At 38.5% G+C, this 19851-nt stretch overlaps 3 protein-coding genes and 1 pseudogene across 5 annotated transcripts; 3 read left to right on the top strand and 1 right to left on the bottom strand.

Moving 5' to 3' along the window:
• The first annotated feature begins 291 nt into the window (after positions 1 to 291).
• Positions 292 to 6926, top strand: LOC110754546 (SNF2 domain-containing protein CLASSY 3-like). Its single transcript, XM_021955617.2, has 5 exons — positions 292 to 486; positions 777 to 2834; positions 2936 to 3097; positions 4002 to 6693; positions 6791 to 6926. The coding sequence occupies exons 2-4, from the start codon at positions 795 to 797 to the stop codon at positions 5904 to 5906; spliced, it is 4107 nt and encodes a 1368-aa protein (XP_021811309.2). The 5' UTR covers positions 292 to 486; positions 777 to 794; the 3' UTR covers positions 5907 to 6693; positions 6791 to 6926.
• Positions 6568 to 8288, top strand: LOC110754547 (vacuolar protein sorting-associated protein 22 homolog 1-like; annotated as a pseudogene).
• A 1227-nt stretch (positions 8289 to 9515) lies between these two features.
• LOC110754527 (meiotic recombination protein SPO11-1-like) lies at positions 9516 to 11602 on the top strand. Of its 2 annotated transcripts, none has more exons than XM_021955595.2 (5): positions 9516 to 9633; positions 9712 to 9775; positions 9851 to 9960; positions 10608 to 10683; positions 10802 to 11602. In XM_021955595.2, the coding sequence occupies exons 1-4, from the start codon at positions 9516 to 9518 to the stop codon at positions 10637 to 10639; spliced, it is 324 nt and encodes a 107-aa protein (XP_021811287.2). In that variant the 3' UTR covers positions 10640 to 10683; positions 10802 to 11602. The 2 variants fall into 2 exon arrangements, with proteins under 2 accessions (XP_021811287.2, XP_088109685.1); XM_088253559.1 differs by having other exon boundaries at positions 10823 to 11602.
• Positions 11603 to 12187: 585 nt separating this feature from the next.
• Positions 12188 to 17103, bottom strand: LOC110754544 (uncharacterized). 2 transcript variants are annotated; one of them, XM_021955613.2, is made up of 10 exons: positions 16991 to 17103; positions 16826 to 16890; positions 14827 to 14954; positions 14627 to 14743; positions 13908 to 14101; positions 13719 to 13824; positions 13442 to 13592; positions 13154 to 13293; positions 12673 to 12839; positions 12188 to 12594 (listed from the first exon to the last, which is right to left on the bottom strand). In XM_021955613.2, the coding sequence occupies exons 3-10, from the start codon at positions 14885 to 14887 to the stop codon at positions 12301 to 12303; spliced, it is 1230 nt and encodes a 409-aa protein (XP_021811305.2). In that variant the 5' UTR covers positions 14888 to 14954; positions 16826 to 16890; positions 16991 to 17103; the 3' UTR covers positions 12188 to 12300. The 2 variants fall into 2 exon arrangements, with proteins under 2 accessions (XP_021811305.2, XP_021811307.2); XM_021955615.2 differs by having other exon boundaries at positions 16972 to 17047.
• Positions 17104 to 19851: the final 2748 nt, after the last annotated feature.

Below are 19851 nucleotides of genomic sequence, written 5' to 3' on the forward strand. Positions count from 1 at the left end.
AGCCAAATACAAGAGAAAGACTCAGAGAGTACAGAACGAAATCTTGACCGTTCATTTGCTCCTCTTCTCCTGACGTGGACACCATCCAGACCGTTGATTTCTCCACCAATCACAGCTCTAGTTCCCAGTTTCATGCAAGCACCAAACCTCGCCCGTTGTCCCATTTTACTGTAATACCCCCTTGCGTCCTTCCAATTCTAGGCCAAGAAAGGGCCAGTTTTGTCCGAAAATAAAATTCACGCTTACAGACCCCAATTTGACCTCTCCTTTTTCAACTCTCAAAGACCAAAATTCACACTACGAAGAAAGAAAGAAAAGCGTCCGGCTCCTTTGCTCTCTGGCGTGGCGTGGCGTGCATGCTCTGAAGCACAAGCACTCTCTCTTCGCGCCCTTTTGCCTTACTCTGGTCCTGCTCACCGTCACGAAGCTCTCGTTGTGCTCTTCTCTGTTTTCTCTCTCTCTGCAAGTTCGCCATTTTTGCTGCTTGTAAGTCTGTCTGTCTCCCTATCACTCTGTTTTGCTGTTTTCTGGTGTGTATATGCATGTGTTGTATGATTTTTGTGTATGTGGGCGTGCGATTTGAGGGAAAAGAGCTGGCTTTGTGATGATTTTTCGTTGGTGTGAAAAATTGAATCTTTGGGGTTATTGCGATAGGCTGTAGCTTCTTCTCTTTGCGGTTGCGTGTGTAGGTAATATACATATGCATGTGTTAGTGTGATTTTGATGTAAAAGAGCTGACTTTTTAAAATATTTTTTGTGTGTTTTTGGTGGAAAAGGTTCAATCTTTGGTGCTCATGGACTATAACGCGCCTGTAGCAAGGAGGACACGGCTAAGTGAGGAGAAATACTGGAGGAAGTTATGCGAGAAACAGGCTGGGAAACGAAAACTCCGTGATGGGTCTGATAAAAAAGAGAAATCACGTAAGGAGTCCAAGGAATGGGATTGTGTCTCTTTGGATGACTCTGAGGAGAATGAGGAAGCCAGTGTGCCTCCATCCACTGGAGGCAAGGAGAAGAAGAAGGGTGGGAAAAGAAAAATCCATAATGGGTCTGATAAGAAAGAGAAATCACGTAAGGGGTCCAAGGAATGGGATTTTGTCTCTGTGGATGACTTTGAGGAGTCTGAGGAGAATGAGGAAGCTGGTGTGAGTCCATCCACCGTAGGTAAGGAGAAGAACAAGGGTGGGAAAAGAAAACTCCATGATGGGTCCGATAAGAAAGAGAAATCACGTAAGGGGTCCAAAGAATGGGGTTGTGTCTCAGTGGATGACTCTGAGGAGAATGAAGAAGCCAGTGTGAGTCCATCCGTGGGACGCAAGGCCAAGAAGAAGAGTGGGAAAAGAAAACTCCATAATGGGCCCGATATGAAAGGGAAATCACGCAAGGGGTCCAAGGAATGGGACTGTATTTATGTAGATGACTCTGAGGAGAATGAGGAAGTTAGTGTGAGTCCATCCACGAAAGGCAAGAACAAGAAGAAGGGTGGGAAAAGAAAATCTGCTGAGGGGTCTAAGAAACAGAGGTCCGGTCGTGATGATTCTGATGACGGTGGAGCAGCCAGTGTTAAGATCCTCAGTGAAAGTTCATTTGGAAAGCAAGACAATGATTCTGTGGGTTTTGATCATGTTGAGAGTGCCGGATCAAATGGAAAGAATTCTAAATCTGGTGCTGTGGACATTGAGAATTTGTGTCCAGTTGACGTGGAGGATAGTGATGATGAGGTGGTATATTTGGGTGAAGAGAAAGTAGGAGGTTTTGGTTGTTCGAGTATAGACAGGAGTGATGCCAGTGAGGATACTGCTTCTGATGACTCAGATGAATCTTGGAAGAGTAGTTCTAGTGAGGATGCTATTTCTGATGCCTCAGATGAATCAGAGGATGAGTCTTTTGAACAACAAAAGTCAGAAAGTTCTGTATTTTCTGAGGAGTCGAATTCATGCAGTGGAGAGGGGCATGATGATGAAAGAGAGGTTACCAAGACAAGTGGGAAACCAAGAAAGGGGAAAAGTGTTGAGGGTGATGTTGAGGTGAAGAAGGGGAAGGACATTGATGCTAGTGAGATTACAAAAGGAAGTGGGAAAGCGGGAAAGGGGAGAAGTGTTGAGGTTGGTGTGAGGAGAAAGAGAAGGGTTGGGTTGGATATGTCAGTTGATGCAGATGATGACATTGATAGCAACAAAGATGATCCTATTCATTCTGCTCAAAATAGTGTGGCAAAACGAAATAGTTCACGAGTTAGTCGAAGAAGTGAAAAGAAGAGAATAGAATCTGTAACTGTAAATCAACGACTTTGTGTTGATGAGGATAATGAGGATTCTTCTTCCGGGCATGATAATGACAACGAGGATGTTGATGAGGCCAATTGCAGTGGTCTGAGAACTAGGTGCCACGAAAAGAAAACAGGGTCTGATGATAATAGAAGAAATGATGAAAGTGACAAGACCTATGGTGGTAGTCCAGAAACTGAGCCTAGTAAATGGAACGGTGTCCACGGAGTGTGCAAGAAGAATAAAAGGGATATCGAGAATCTTACTAATAGAAGGTCCATGCGGGCAAATAAGGACTGTAATGCTTTTAAGATTCTTGCAGATTCCATTTATGAGAAGGGAGAAGGGACGCTGGAAGGGACAGTTTCCTTTGGAGATGAAGGCCCTAAAGATGAAAGAAATCCACCAGAATCTGAGATGACAACTCTTCCACTTAAGTTTACTTTTCCATGGGAGCAGTCAAATGTACCAAAGAAGTCAGAGTGTGATCCAGAAGAAAAAGAACTATGGGACGATCTTGAATTTGCTCTCAGAGCTTCTGAGATTGGTTCCCCTGATTCTAATGTGGTAGGTTGATATAAACAACATTGTTTGCACTCTGCTCCTGGAAAGTACATTTTTTTTTCTTGCACAAGATGTTTTATTGTAAGTGAATGTTTGATTGGCAGGTTGAAAGTCAAGATTCACTCCCTATTGCTAACGAAGATGAAACAGTGGCTAGCCTCTGTAGGAGAGGGGTTCATCAGCTTATACTTGATGAAGAGATTGGACTCAGATGCAAGTTTTGCTCTTATTTAGATCAGGAGATCAAGTATATTTTACCAGACTTCGTAAGTCCTGCAACTGTCTTATGCATGTTCCTTTCAGTTAAGACTGATTATGTTAGCATTTTTCATTTGCACTAATTCTTAGAATCTAGTTATTATTATGACAACACTGCATGTAGAGCGTTCTGTGTTGTTTGGAACATGCTTTAGGATGCATCCTTTGTTGGCAATTTTATCCATATAAGTTCTAGATTTAGAGACTTGGAGCAAGGGCTTACTTACCTAGCTGGGTCCATTATTTGGAATGAAACTATGACGTGTTGACGTTCCATTCCATGTAACTTGAGTTGGCCAAGTTTGATTGGATCTGAGAGCAAACTCACTGTTCAAGTTATTGACCCAATTGGCATATTTCAACTGTTATTTGTTATTATTAGATTTTTATTGTATTTGTAAATAGCTCTTGCATATGCCTGGACTTGATCATTGGTTTAGTTCATTTGGTTACTCAAAGCTTCTGGTCTTTAACTTGACAGTAATTATTTTTTGGTGTACTTAACTTGACAGTGCTTTCTTTCTTTGATATTGAGAGGATCCTTCATCCTCGGATGGGGTTATTTAATGATCTCATTGGTGGGCCATTTTTACTTCTAAAAGCTGCAACTTGTTGATTTTAGTCATTCAAATCAGAATTATCAAGTTAGTTATGGTGAATGTCCTTGGAATGTTTCTGGCCGATCTCAATTTTTTTTAAGGATTTCTTGAGTCTCGTCAAATATGTTGCTTTGAATGATTTAGTATATCTTGGCAAAAAAAAAAAAAAAATTTGATTTAGTGTATAGGGTCTGATTTTTCGTTCTTCTTTTACTTTCCTTGTCTGCTTTCTGATGCTCCGCGCTTATCAACTTAATTGTCATGCTTTAGCATATCAGATATGTGAATTTTCCCTTGTGTATGTTCATTCCAGATTGACTTCCCCTATGGAAGATTTGGCACAAGAGGCTCTGAAACAGACAACCGGTCTATCTTTGATGAGCTTCAATCTCATGTTTCTGATTCTGATCGCCATTCTGGCTGTAATTCTCATCCTCATGTTGAAGGCACAGTGTGGGACTTAATTCCTGGTGTTAAAAGTAGTATGTATCCCCATCAGCGTGAAGGTTTTGAGTTTATCTGGAACCATATAGCGGGTGGTATTCATCTTGACAAGTTGAAAAAGCCAAGTAGTGTTGGTGGGAATGGATGCATCATATCACATGCTCCTGGAACAGGAAAAACTCGCCTGACCATTGTCTTTCTCCAGACATACATGGAGTTATTCCCAGATTGCAGGCCGCTTCTGATTGCTCCTCGTAGCATGCTCCTTACGTGGGAAGAGGAGTTTAAAAAATGGAAGTTTGACATTCCGTTTCACAATCTTAACAACTTGGAGTTATCTGGCGAAGAAAATCAAACAGCTGTAAATTTGGTGATGCAAGCTCAAGGCAGGAAAAGTGTTAACAAAGAGAACAGGCGAATGCTGAAGTTGTATTCCTGGAAAAAGAACAGAAGCATCCTGGGGATTACTTACCGGCTGTTTGAGCAGCTTTGTGGAGCACAAAAAACTGGCTCAGCTGACAAAATGGGGAAAATCCTTCTTGAGTTTCCTGGTCTCGTAGTGTTTGATGAAGGACACACTCCTCGGAATGATCAAAGTCATATGTGGAAGGCTTTGTCAGAAATCAAAACAAAAAGGCGTATTCTGCTCTCTGGAACTCCGTTTCAGAATAACTTTCAGGAGCTATTCAATACAATCTGCCTTGTGAGGCCCACTTTTGCAGCCTCGATTGATTCTACTAAATTCAGTAGGGATCTTCCCAGAAAACGAGGCAGGAAAAGCAATGGGGAAAAATGGAAATGGACTTTTGTGGCCAGTAGTAGTGGAAAAGTTGCTGATGACAAAGAAAAACATGCTACAGAGGTCAAAGCTCAGATTGCGCCATTTGTTCACGTCTATAAAGGTTCTGTGCTGCAAGATAGTCTTCCCGGGTTAAGGAACTCAGTTGTTGTTTTACACCCAACCCCGCTACAGGTGAGTTTTCATAAGAGAATTCAAGGGGTGAAGGAATCGTTTCGATATGAAAACCTAGAGGCTTTAATATGTATTCATCCTTCCCTCTTGCTTAAGGATAAGGAAGATGCATTTTCTGCTGACCGGGGTAGGTTAGAGGAGCTTAAATTAAATCCCGATGCTGGAGTCAAGGCAAAATTTGTGACGGAACTCATTCGGCTCAGCGATGCTATGAAGGAAAGAATTCTTGTTTTCAGTCAATTCCTTGATCCGTTAATCCTTCTAAGGGATATTCTGAAATCTCTATTTCAGTGGACTGAAGGGGAAGAGGTGCTGTATATGGATGGGAAATGTGATATGAAGCAGCGTCAATCCTCGATGAAGGTTTTCAATGATCCATCTAGCAATGCCAAGGTATTACTAGCTTCAACTAAAGCATGTTCCGAAGGCATAAGCCTTGTTGGAGCTTCCAGAGTTGTATTGCTTGATGTCGCATGGAATCCATCTGTGGAGAGGCAAGCAATATCCCGTGCCTACAGGCTGGGACAGAAGAAGGTTGTATTTGTCTACCATCTCCTCATGGATGGAACTAACGAAGAGGATAAATACAGTCGCCAAGTTGACAAGAGTCGTTTATCTGAGTTGGTGTTTTCTGATTCAGACAAGAAGGCTCTTGAGAAGGAAATCCGAGCCACAGTTTCAGAGGATAAAATCTTGGAAGAGATGGCTCAGCACGAGAAACTGAAGCACATATTTAAAAGCATAGCTTTACTGCATGAAGACATATACTTTGAGCAGCTAGGCCAGTCAACTTTTGGTTAAGATTTAAAGAAGACAAGATCAATTGAGTTGATTCTGATGATCTCCGATAATTAGTGTGTTGTTGTAGATAGTCAACTAATTAATGTTTCTCTTTCCTGTATTGTAAAGACAATTAGCACAATATAGGATCTAGTTTTTTACTTGTATAAAGCTGTGAGTAATTCCTTGTGCTGTAGTTGTCTTCACTCAAGGGCTGCGATACAAGGATCACTTGGTTCCTTCTGTCATGGTTGAATGAGAAGGTTTTGTAGACTCCTTGTTATCTCCCAGGGAAGGAATGACTACGGTTTTGTGTTTGGAATACATGAGGCCATATCAGAAACACTCCCAATATATCTCTTCCCTACACGTTGGTTAAAATGGTTAGACTGCCTCTTAAGCATTTTAGTGATCGTTGTTCATTTTGGAATACTGGATTGATACAATGTGTGAAATCAACTTGCCCAATGACAATTGCTAGCAATGAAATTTAGCATTTCCATGACCGCGAAAGTCTTTACTTGTCTGCGACATACACAAATTGTTGCTCCTTCTTCAGATTGCAAAATAGGACTGCTTAGCCATAGATGCCCTATGACCATCATTGAAGGGTTGGGCATACACAAATTCTTCTCCATCATTGATTAATGCCATTAATTACTGAAATTCAATTAATCAAGCCATGCTGGTTTTGCTGGACCAATATCGGTTGTTAGGCGAGAACGTCGCCAAGATTAGAACCGATCTCATGAAGGAACAACTTACCACTTTTCGAACCCAGTTGGAAGATTTCGCTCGAAAACACAAGGTCCCATTTTGTTTTCAATCATTTTCAGATGGTTAATAATGTGAAATTTTTCTTTGTTGGTATCAATTTGTGTTGTTTGTGGACGTGTATTGTACAGAATGATATTCGCAAGAACCCTGCTTTCAGATCACAATTTCATAACATGTGCAATAAAGTTGGGGTAGATCCCTTGGCCTCCAATAAGGGTTTCTGGGCAGAGCTCTTGGGGATTGGTGACTTCTATTTTGAACTTGGTTGGTACCTTCTTCTTAATCTCTATGCATATCTGCAAGATTGGCTGTTAATATTGTTGTTGCTAAGATTATTTAGATAAATATGTTCCAGGCCTCTGTTAAGTTGCAAATTCAGTGCCCAATATTTTGTAGGATTGTTGTCCAATATATATTGATGCAACTAAAGTCTGCATTTTATATGGGAGTGTATATATTACATATTCTAAAATGGAGCTCATTGGTTAGACAGGGGTGCAAATTGTTGACATTTGCTTGGCAACAAGACCCCACAATGGAGGTTTGATAAAACTGAAGGAACTCTGCAATATGCTTCGTCAGAGGCGAAAGAGTGATCGTGAAGCTGTTTCTGAGGATGATTGCCTGCGTGCTATAAGTAAGTTGAAGGTAAATATGGTTTGCTTGTCCATGCATTACTTGTACAAGTGTCGGTCAGAAATTGATGTGAATATAAGGTACTTCAATTAGGAAGGCCTTAGACAAGTTATTGGCCCCCAGCCCCCAAAGAATACAAATAAATCTTGTGATCCTATGGTCTCAGTAGAAGAGGTTCACATCCTGAATTTCAGTTGACTAGGCCTAAGGGGCTTGAATTCTTGCCACATTTTTGCAATGTGACAGAACACTGGCTAGTTCTTTTAGGTTGTTAGCCTGGTGATATCTGGAAGGCCGATTAGGTTTCGTTATCATTGTATATGAGTAGTTGTAGTAGTAGTCCCTTTTGATCTCATGATTGAAACTCTGTATTTTATGATTTATTATGATGCTTTCGACTCTTAAACATTTCATAAAGTTTGTCTTAAGCAGTTCATATTATATCTCTGCAGTAGTTAGTACCATACTATTATGATTGTTGACTAAGTGATGCATTATACTAACAACTGTTGCTTGATTCCAGGTATTGGGTAATGATTTTGAGGTGATTTCTGTTGGAAAGCGAAAGCTTGATTGTTGATGAGGTAGAGAGACGGTTATCTTGGACCACTGGCCGTGCAATTGATGCATTCGACACTTTACTAGATGTAAGTTGATGACATTTACTAAACTACTCATACTATCCTCTCTTCCCTTCAGTCTATTATATATACATACTACGATTGCTGGGGCTCAAGAAACCCTTGCTTTTCTCAGGAGGGTCTTGCAATGATTGATGATGGCCACAAAGATGGTATTCGCCGATATTGGTTCCCTTGTGTATCTTCCATATCGACTCCAGGAGGAGCTGACACTTAACAAACACGAGGCTTCTCAATAATACCGGAGTTCAAAAGGGTTATGTGTGCATACTGAATGATAGCTGATTTATCTGTGATTTCCTTTTGTAATACTAGTTGTTCAAACAGACTGCTGATGGACAATGTATTTCATCTCATAAAGGAGACATTTGCAGGGAGTAACTCATGTTACTTCTCTCTATGTTACAAATAGTTTTATTGATGAAGTATATTGGAAGATCATGATGCTCTGCAATGAAACTTAGTCTTTTTTTTTTTCTGGTCTGTACCTTAGTCATTGTAAGACCCAAGTTTGACAAACACAAAGTTCTATTCCTTATAAAGCGAGCTAAACTTACCCGGCCCACAAGCAATCTTATAAATACCCAGAAATTATTTTTAAAAAAATCTCCATTAATGCACGAATTATGGAGGGAAAGCACTCACGATGGAACTCACAGCCACGGCCCTGCGATTTGCCAAGAAAAATCAGAGGCCCTTTTCAATTTTTATAATAAACAGATTACTTTATGAAAATGAACTGAAATGAGTGTCCATCTTCCATTTTTTATTAACAATAAAGGCATAGAAAACCAGAGATTTGTGGATGTTATGTTGTCAGACTATCAACCTCATACCGACATTAACAGACAATTGAACTCTATCATACATGTACAAGAGATTTATGGTAAGGTACCAGTTACTGATTACCTGGTTCCCCGAATCTATTTCAGATGTTTTGCTTAGGGTTCTAGTAATTGTTCAGCAACTTCTGCAAGAAAACAGACATGGGTCTAAGAGAGATATCTATTACATGCACCCTTCTGTGTTTTCAGGTGAATCTGAGTTATTTTTCATTTCCAATGTCAAAGAATAATTCTTAGTATACGGGCTGTAAGATATAGTTCATTATGAGACTTGAACTTGGATTATGATAAATGGTATTCTTCTTTGTACATTAATTAAACCTTGGTAATGCATTGTATTTTCCAAATTATCATGGGCATATAAATTGAGCCTAAGATTTGTGATAAGATAATATGGGGAACATAGTGTATTTGTTTAGATGTGATCTTTTCTAATTGGAAACTCTTGATGCATTATGTCCATGGTCTCTCCAAGTAATTAGTAACATTCTCTGCTTAATTTGCAATGCAGACCAGATTTTTGGGGCTTCTTGTTGATACTTTGCGTCTCCCTACCTATTGCTTGGTAGACTCTGATCCGTGCGGTTTTGACATCCTGTACACGTATCGGTTTGGTTCTATGGTTAGGCTTCTTGATCAATCTATAAACTTGTTATGTATAGTTTACTAACTTAACTAACACTTGAACTAACTAGGAAGGAAGACTGCTCACTCTCTTGTGATGTAAGCAAATGGCCTATGATGCAAAATTACTACGGGTCCCTGAGATACTCTGGCTTGGAGCCTTCGTTTTGGACTCAGAGAAGTACCGTCTTCCACAACAGTGTCTCATTCCCTTGACAGCAGAAGGTGAGAGATATGGTGCTTTACATTGGCATTACTATTTCTTTTGGTAACTTTAAATAAGGTTCCTTGTAAACATGCCAGACAAGAGGAAAACGGAAGCCATGTTACGTAGATGCTACTTACAAAGAGAAGAGCTAGAGTGGAGGTAAGACTCTGTTAGCTTTCTTATTCATCCATCATATGACTGGAATAAGTAACATGAAGCAGTTTTCTCTTTTAGATTGGAACTACAATTGATGCTGGAAAGAGGAGTGAAATTTGAGTTCGAAGCATTGTCTGTGCATGAACTTAACTTCTTGTCGGCCGTGTACATACCATCTAAAATTCAAGGTGGAGTATACATCTAACATCTTCTACATCTGTGCTTGTTAGCTTGAAGGAGAAAAAAATTATAGGATTTCTGCAAAAGCATAATTAACATTTTCATTGCAAAACCATTGTTTAGGGGACAAAATTTGATTAAATGTCGGTTAATCGCATCCGAAGTCTCTGTTTTTCCTTTGTTTTCCCCTCTTTCTCTTACTCGGTATGGCGCAAAAATGGGGAGACATCCAGAGACTCATTGTCATGTTGAACGTTGATCCTGCATAATTGTGACGAATGTTTAAAGACAACCGTCCTATCCTATATTCACACTTATATCTCTGAATCAGAATTAAGAAGTAAAAGTCGAAAAGTAAAATTAATGTAAACAGTAATTTCACAACTGGACATAATTATTTCGTCCCAATCAAAATTACAAGGAATATCGAGAAGAGAGATTTTAGGAATTAATTGAGAATGTGACAGCCAAAATACAACTACAAAAATATACAAGAACCCTTCAAGCAAAGCTGCAAGAACGCATTGCAGAAATTTAATCAGAATTTTCCCTGATGGATCCTTCCATTGCACAAACGGTTTCTTGGTTTATTTTTAATCATATTGGTCTTTATAAACTTTATTCTTGCAATTTGATATATATAATTTTTTTGCAGACTTGTGTTCTGAAAGTGAATATCAAATGTGAAGCATGCAGGACAAAGATCTATGATGTCTTGCAGAATATCTATGGTATTTTTCGTTTTTCGCCTCTATTTTTTTCCTTTCTAGAAAATAATAGTTTTGCTACTGCATTTCTTTTATTTTTATTAAGGATTGTTATTTATTTACTTCTTTTTTTGAAACTTAGGTTTCTATAAAATTGACACAGATGCAGAGAAAGGAACAGTGAAAGTTGCAGAGCTAAAAAGTCTTACGTTTGATGGTGAGGTCAGGGACAACTACGACTATTTTGGACAAGGTGGATATGGATATGGATATGGACATGGACATGGACATGGATATAACCCTTATGCAGTGCCACCTTATTATCCCTGTCCACCGTTTGGAGGGTTTGATCATTATGATCCAAGTCGTCTCATAATGGTGCCATTGTCGCTGCCATTACCGCTACCATCACCTCGTCGGTTCCACAGCAATCTCAGCCACTACAATTACAATCACAATCACAATCAGTGCCACCACAACCACCAGCACTTCCATTAGTTTTGCTTTAGGGGCAATGTGTTTGATAAAATGCCTTAATGTGGCCAATTTTCCTACGGAGGAACGATAGCAGTTGTATTTAACCTGCACGAGGACACAGAGCTTCTTCATCTTACCACTATGCATTGGCAGAGTTCATATAAGGGATATGAATTACAAAATGGATGGATTTAGATGCCTGACAAATTTTATGGATGTCTCCCTGAGGTTTTAGGTGAAACTCTCCTGACAAAAATGAGCTTTACGTATTCATTTCACAATTCCATATTGTTCTATTGGTTGGTTTGGTTTTGTTGCTCTTTCTTTTCCTTTCATATTTTAGTTTCATGTGTTCTTCTGTTAGTTTTTAGCTCTCTCATTTTGCATCTCACTTCTTTCTAATAATGTTTCCCTCTTTCCCTTTAATTGAAAACATTCCCATTTTCCCATTTTTGGGGGGTCCAAGTCCAAACAACTGCCAAATGGTTTGGAATTTGAAATCCTACTGATCAGGAACTTGACATGTGTAAGTCTGATTTTGTTCAGAACTTGAGATACGGGTACAAAATTATCCCAGCTGAATTGAATTTCTATGTTTTGGATACCTCTTCCATATTGCTGAGTAGCGGATAAAATGGGTAAGCCTAACTTGCAATATAGTTTCTCAAGGGTATGGGTTGCCTTTAGGCTATATATTAACAAAGTTATTTGAGTTAGTGGGATATAACTCAGTTAGTTGAGTTCTTAGTGGGGTATAACTCAGTTAGTTGAGTTCTTTCACCTCCACCATGTGGGCAGAGGTTTGAAATCCCATAGCACCCAATAAATATTTTGTGTAAACTCACCCTCCCCCTATCGCTTGTACTCAAAACAAAATTATTTGGATTCACATGGCTAGGGTTTCAGTGTTTCACCTATGTTAATTCTCCAAGACCTAAAGTTTGTCAAATTCCACCAAACAAAAAGATTGTAAGTCAATGTGGCCCGCCGCAGGACAAGCATAGTTAGTTAATGCAGGACAAGCATAAACTCCAATGCAGGACAAGTATAGTTAGTTAATTGCCATTATCATTATGTAATATCTGAAGCTTGCAGCAGTTGCTTTAAAGCAGAGATTCATATTAAGGAGACTGTCTGTGTATCATGCGCTATGTTAATTTATTCTCAGTCTCTCTTTGTCCGAGCAATATCAACAAGGTATTGATTCAAATTCTGACCAAATATTTTTGTAGAGAATGACTCCGTGACATGCTTTCGAGCTTCTGTACCCATTCTCTGTGCCATCTGTGGGTCTTGAATGAGTTTAGCCATAGCCAAGGAGAATTCTCTTGGGTTACCCTCACAAAGAAATCCTGTTACACCATTCTTAACTGTTTCTACAGGGCCCCCACTGTTGCACGCAATAACAGGTTTGTGAGCTGCCATCGCTTCCAGAGGAACAATGCCAAAGTGTTCATCCTGCATTATTGAATACTGCATGTCAAATTCATTTCTTCACTATATCCAATCAATGGAACCAAATAAAGTAATTAGCACCTTTGGCGTATAAAGAACACATAGGCATTGGGAGAGAAGTGCATTTCTTTCAGCTGTTGAGCAAGATGTGATGAAGTTAACCTGACTAGACACTCCTTCCCTTTCCGCTAAACTTCTGAGCTCCTCCAAGTACTCAACATTTTCCTTCAAGCGCTTATCAAAACCACCTAAAACAAAAGACGTGTATCAATTTTTTCACCTGTATGTGCACAAGTCATGCAATTCTATCAATCAAAGTATGCAATGATGTTGGATTAATGTATCAATGTCAACCGGTAGGCATTTGAGTAGGCATTGGATCCTTTGGTATATGGCCCAAACAAATATCATCAAGAATTACCGAAAACAAGGACCAAGCATATCTAACCCGGTAGCTTGTATAGTAATTTAAAGTCCTTTTTTTTCAAAGGGTGTACTTACTAATTAGCATAAAACATCCATCAATAAGACTACCCAGGCAGATAAATAAGTAGGAACTTGCCTGCAATTGTTAAGGAAGCTTCAGCCAGATTGAGGCCTTGAAGCACATCTCCTCCTAGGGTGCGAAGCATAGAAAAGGCCAAAATTGCCAAGTCTATATTCTTTTTCTTCTCAAAACGGTTGATGGACAGAAAATTCAACCTACAACAAGGAAATAAACAAATAACAAAAACTGTAAATTACCAGATAAAATTCAAAGAAAAGTCATCTAACAAATGGTTAGATATGGAATCATAAAAGCATGCCTAAAACCGTAAGGTGCCAACAGATACACAAACATGTTCATTACTTATAAGAATCGGTGGGTTCATCAAACTGATTCACATTGACAGCTGGGTAAAGAACAGCTGGCTGAACTCCTCGCGCATCAAGACACTTGAAGGTCTTTGCAAACATAGATGCTGTAAATTTGCTATTAACAAGAATCTTATCTGCAATTCCTGCAGCAGTATCATTTAAAAAAATAAAGTGGTAAGGAATAGCTGTATACACACAACAAAAGAACACTAGAGAGATGCAGTCCACACATCACATAAAAACGATAAAACCAAGAAATGGAATCAGACCAGTTGTCATTTCTTCTATGAAGTCTATCGGTTTTCTATATATCCTCCTTAGAATAGTTGTATGTTGAGCCAGTAATAAATCTGGAAAATGGCAATAAAAAAGAACCTGTACACAAAGATGTAACACATAAAACAACTATAATAGCAAACAATGCTACATAACAATTCGTACAAGATACGTGCAAGCACCTTTGTTGACTTCTTTAGCTTCAGCAATGGGATGACAACAGAAACCTGATCTGCTAGTATCACATCAAATGATGGCCACATGACCAGCACACACACAGCAACAAAAAGGCACCGCAGATATGCACACAAAGCATGAAGATGATAGAATATATGTCGGGGTAGGAAAGCACCATATACAGTCACAGGGAAGGTACCTGGCAAACCAATGACATTAAAACATCAAACTATGCACTGCTTTAGAATGACAGCTAATCAACACCAAACTGAGAACAGGTTCCCCAAAAAGGAAGCAGAAAGCATAAGCCATCTTCCAACTCTAAGGTCTAACACCCATCTGCCTATTTAGTAGTATTATGCGATAAAGTTCTCAAGGCAGGTTGTATTTCTAACCATGGTACTCCTAGAAATACACACACACACACACACACACACCAAGACTACTTGAACCGGAAATCTTTCAGTATTCTACTGTGACTTCTTTTCTTCCTCCAAAGGATGCATACAAAATGTTATCTTCTTGTGTATGTATAAGTCTCTGATTTCAACTTTCAAATGGCATTACAATTTGATGTGGGATATGGGCATGAGTTTTTGTGGTTGCCGAACACACTCCTATTTGATTTATTGTACCGTAGACATTCCAACCCTAAGCAAACCCCACCACATTTTCACAAATACAATGATTTCAAAGATAAATTTGAAGTACAAAAACGGCACACCAGAAATAGTTTCCTCAAAACATCTATTTTTGTCATGGTGCGCTGTGAAAACATGAACTTTATGCCCATGGGATGCAAGTTCCACAGCCGCATCAACAATTAGTCTTTCAGCTCCTCCTGCACATCACACATCACAACAACATAAGGCCAAAACAACTTCTTTACAATCTTCAATGATAACAAGAAGAAATAGAAATTACCTATACCCAGATCAGGATGAATAATAGCAATATTCAACTTTGAGCATCCTTTCTTTGCCATTTTCCAACAAATGAAAGATTGTCCAGTTCTTGGTAAATTCTCATTCAAGGAGAATAAAGGGTCAAAACTGGATCCAGATGAGAGATAAGAAAATAGAAGTATAATCAGCATTACATGACATGAACTAGTGTAAAATTCACAAACATGGTGTTTCTATGAAATCAAATACAAGATTGAAACAAGGTAGAATTAGCTTAAAAGACAAATAACCCAATCTTAAAATAACCCATTGTTAGGCCTATCTACTAAAGGGGTGTTTGGTACACAGGACTGGACTGGACACGACTAAATTCAAGGACTGGCTTGGATTGGCTTGGCTTGGACTTAGTCCTGTCCTATATTTGGTGGAGTGCTGGACTAAGGGGTACTAAGGGGCAAAATAGTGTTATTTAGCACTATCTTATGTTTGGTGCAATCCAAGACAGGACTATATTTCTAAACTATAAAAATAATTATTTTAAACATTAAATCATTTTTTTTCTGTTCTTAAATATGCGTTATGAAAAAATTACAAACTTATAATTACAAAAATTATAAACTAATAAATAAATCCAAAACTAATTTGACTATTACAAACAAATACATATCCAAAAGTCATCAACAGGCCCATAGAACCACTCAACCTCTCTCATCTACAGCCTCTCAGTCCTCAAAGAGAAGGTTCACCAAGCCAAACCTGTCAGCATCCTCATATCCCCGTGCAGAAAGAGTTAAGACTAAATTAGACTGAAGACTAATTAAATCAATGCAAATGAATGACCAAATTAAGCCCAGGGATTACATAATCCACACAATTCTATGATATCAAACCTGACAAGCAAATTAAACCAAATGCATTGCAAATTCAATCCAACTCAACTTGATCACCAAATTAATCAAGTGAAGCACACCAAACTAAATTACCCAACTTGATCACCTAATTATTCAAATGAATTGTTAGAACCTGTGTCTGACTTAACTTTCTCAAAACAAAACCCAACATCATATCACAATTATCAATCAGACGATGGACAATAGAACACAAGTCTTCCTTGGTCCATGTAGTAATTGCACACCAAAAATACATCAAACACTAGACCCAATTGACCAAAACATACATATTTATCCTTTAATACAACCAACAAACTTCAAAGCTTTCTCACTTACAAAAATATACAGTTTTCAAGAGTTTAAAATCAGTTGAGTATGGTAATCAGACAGTTTATTAATGGAGATGGCCTTAGTATAGACATGCAACACAGATGCAGTACAATTTACTTTCATTCAATTTCTACACAAAACTAATCTTTCAGATTGATATAGCGATTCATTGCAAACTGAAATTTCAGAGCCATGAGCATAATGCCTAGAAGAAGAATATCATATCAGCACAGAATTGAATGGTGAAATGAGCATACTTCAAAACACAAAACTGGGTCTTAGAAAAGCTTAATTTCTCAAGAAACAAGCTTCAGCTCCAAAGTGATTGAAAACAACATTTATCCTAATTTTAAAACTTCCCCGCCTTCTTTGTGATATTGAAACAGAAAACCAACTGTCACAGAACATATAAATCCAGCCTATTTTTCACCACCTACAAACTGAAATAAAACAATCACAGATTTATTTGTAAACCCAGAAAAAAAAAAAAAAAAAAAAAAAAAAAAGAAGCTAACTTTAGAAAAGCAATAAATGGGTCCTCCAGATTCAATAGCGTCAATAACAACCAAAAAACAAAAAGGAAAAGGAAAAATCACATATTGTAAGCTGCAAATGCAATTAGACCACAATTTCAATCCCAACTAATCAACAATACAAATAAGAATATAACACATAAATATCTTTCTTCTACTTCCCCAACTACAATTCATTTAGAAATCACAGAAAAAAATAAAAATAAATAAAAAACCGAGATCAAAGAAGCAATAAAGGATGAATTACAAAGCTAGCAGAGCTTACCTCAATGGTGAATCAACGAAAGCCTTAAGATTTGCACAGAGTAAGAAGTAACCCAATCGTTAAATCTACACAAAATCAAAATTAAAATCAGTAGACAAAGTAGAGGAGATAGGAGAAAGGAGAGAAGAGGAGAGGTTGAGGCAAACTAGAGAGGTAGATGAAGACCCTCGCTCATGAAACTGGAGAAGAAGACGAGAGCTCCACAGCGTGAAGACGAAGACGAGCGTGTTTTGTTTTCGAGAGAGATGGGCTCGTTATTTTGGGCCGCCTTATTTTAGCACTGCTTTTTAAATGGGCTAAGATAAGCCCTGTTAGTAAGCTTCTTGAATAAGCTCATGTTTGGTTCATGACACCCTCTCCTGGTGCCCGAGTCATTCTATAGTCAGGGCTTATATATGGGCTTTAAGTGAGGTTCTATATCTTAACCATTAACGGTCATATTTAAGGTCCTCACTGCATAATTCTTGACTAGTCCCCTCCCCTCGAACAAACATGCCCTAAGAGAACTGGACCCTAGTCTAGTGCGAATAGAGGGAATCATATGTTATCGCCCGGGGCATTTGGTGAATTTCCGCTTATGAAATCTCACCTCACCAATCTCTTCTGATAATTTTGTATTTTATGTCGAAGCTATCCTCCTCATTATGTTAACAAACTCAATAGTCTTTCTTTTTATAATAAATCCTCCCTCACTAGCCTGAAATAAAATAATAAATTTAAGGTGATAAAATATCTTGGAGCACCTATTTGGACATTTTGGTCATTACATTGTCACACCTTAAATTTTTATTTTTTTTGGTCAATACTAAATTTTATTTCAAGTCAAACAAGGCATGAAAGATACAAAAGAGAGACGTCCCACAAAAAAGTTATCAAATAGGGGGGCATAGTAGCCCATTAGACACTAAGAGCATCTCCAAGGGAGATGTCAAATACCAAACATCAAATTTAAATTTGATGGTTGATGTGGCAATTTGACATCTTACACAGCTTTACACTCCACCCGATATGTCAAATTAAATTATTATTTTATTACATTTTAGTGTTGATTTATTTTTAATTAAAAAGAATAGAAAAGAAAAAATAATAAAATATTCATTTGACATCTTGCTTTTGGAATGTCAAAAATAACATCTCAATCTTCAGCCTTCATTCCACATCAGCTTTGACACATCGGTTGGAGTGTGTGAGATGTTATTTCTAGCTGTTAAATGTCTATGTGGTACTTTTGACATATCGGTTGGAGATGCTCTAACACCTGAACCAGAGAAATAGGGTGGTCGTGAAACCCAGCTTTCCAGCTCCACTACTCTAACACCAATCGAGGGTGCCTCATGAGCAGCCCGATTAAGACACATGCTAATCCAATTCCATCTCACCTCCCTAAAGGGTAGCAAGCCTTCGATATTTCTTTGAGTAAGGGCAAAATCACCACACCTTGTTCCTCACGTCCCTCTTCACTCCATTGATAAGGAGTCTTGAATCGGTTTCCATAATAACTTCTCCATGCCCAAGGTTAGCAGCAAACACGAGACCTTGGATGGCCGCATTGGCCTCAGCAACAAGCGCACAATTGCATATAATAGGGCCAGCCAAACACCCTTCAAAGTTTCCATTAGCATTCCTGATAATTACCCCAAAACCTCTTCTGAAGAAATCACTCACCCACCCTCTATCTATATTAATTTTTACAAAATTTCCAAGAGGGGGTATCTAGGAAGCAGGGTCAGCACTATTTAGTTTAGTAACATCATCGATGTCAATCTTCAGCCACACGTCAATAAACTCTCTTTTGGCACATAATGCTTTCTTAATCACCACAATTGGCTCAATTATGCGCCTCTCAATCACAACTTTGCATTGGGATTTCTAGATTTCCCACACCATAAAACTCAAAAGCGTGAGCATGTTCTTCTTCTCCTCTTTTGTGCAGGATTTGATCTTAAGCAGCTCACTCAACCAAATATCAATAGTACGAAAGCTTTGGGTATTAATACGGAGACATAGAAGAGAGCCAAACCACATTGCCTAGGTCCAAGGATAAAGGAAAATAACATGTTCAATGGATTCCTCGAACTGATCACATAGAACACAAATAGGGGACTCGCAAATATTTCTCTTAAATAAATTCAGTCTCGTCGGAACTGCATTCGATATTATATGCCAGAAAAATAATCAAATTTTTGGTAAGGTATGACACTTCCAAATTTCTTTCCACACCACCGTCGGACTCCCACCGCCAACCACCACCGCCGTACTCCCGTCGCCAGCCTGCCACCATCTGCAGGGGACCAACTCCGTTGCCCTTTATTCACCTTTAAAAAAAGAGATTTTGTGTCATTGAATGAACTTGAACCTTGACCCTCAAAGGAGGAAGGCTCACTCACAAAACCACTACACCAAACTTGATTTTGTAATATTTATTCAGTTATACAATATTTATATAAACAATCGACGGTTTAAAAAAAAAAATATCATTTAAACACTTATTCACACAAAAACTGCAAATAAAAATAGAAACTGCAACAAAAATACAATGTTGATATCAATTATGTTAAAAAAAAACAAGGAAAGAACAAAACTGTAATGCAGTTTCCAAAAGTTCAATTTTGAGTTCCCTTGCTCTTAGGTAGTTCTAATCTTCTCTTGCCCACTCAATTCCTCATCTGGGTAGCCTCTACTCTTCAAATTGGTGAGGTTGAAGGCCAAGGAAAGAACAAAAATCAAATTGTAATTAAATGAAAACTGTAATGTAGTTTCCAAAACTGCAATGCAGTTTCCAAAAGTCCAATTTTGAGTTCCCTTGCTCTTGGGTAGTTCTACTCTTCTCTTGCCCACCCAATTCCTCATCTGGGTAGCCTCTACTCTTCAAATTGGTGAGGTTGAAGGCCAAGGAAAGAGCAAAAATCCGATTGTAATTAAATGAAAACTGCAATGAAGTTTCTGAAAGTCCACTTTTGAGTTCCCTTGCTCTTGGGTAGTTCTACTTTTCTCTTGCCCAACCAATTCCTCATATGGGTAGCCTC

This window comes from Prunus avium, chromosome 5, assembly GCF_965620075.1.
Source record: "Prunus avium chromosome 5, drPruAviu1.hap1.1, whole genome shotgun sequence".
Lineage (NCBI taxonomy): Eukaryota > Viridiplantae > Streptophyta > Magnoliopsida > Rosales > Rosaceae > Prunus > Prunus avium.

Coding starts and splice junctions, on each gene's coding strand:
- LOC110754544 (XM_021955613.2), bottom strand. CDS start 14,887: ATGGCAAAGAAAGGATGCTCAAAGTTGAATATTGCTATTATTCATCCT. Junction 14,102..14,626: donor TTTTGAGGAAACTATTTCTG/GTGTGCCGTTTT, acceptor TTGGTTTGCCAG/GTACCTTCCCTGTGACTGTA. Junction 13,825..13,907: donor AGCTAAAGAAGTCAACAAAG/GTGCTTGCACGT, acceptor CTTTGTGTACAG/GTTCTTTTTTATTGCCATTT.
- LOC110754527 (XM_021955595.2), top strand. CDS start 9,516: ATGGCCTATGATGCAAAATTACTACGGGTCCCTGAGATACTCTGGCTT. Junction 9,776..9,850: donor AGAGAAGAGCTAGAGTGGAG/GTAAGACTCTGT, acceptor TTTCTCTTTTAG/ATTGGAACTACAATTGATGC. Junction 9,961..10,607: donor CATACCATCTAAAATTCAAG/GTGGAGTATACA, acceptor ATTTTTTTGCAG/ACTTGTGTTCTGAAAGTGAA.
- LOC110754546 (XM_021955617.2), top strand. CDS start 795: ATGGACTATAACGCGCCTGTAGCAAGGAGGACACGGCTAAGTGAGGAG. Junction 2,835..2,935: donor GTTCCCCTGATTCTAATGTG/GTAGGTTGATAT, acceptor TTTGATTGGCAG/GTTGAAAGTCAAGATTCACT. Junction 3,098..4,001: donor AGTATATTTTACCAGACTTC/GTAAGTCCTGCA, acceptor TGTTCATTCCAG/ATTGACTTCCCCTATGGAAG.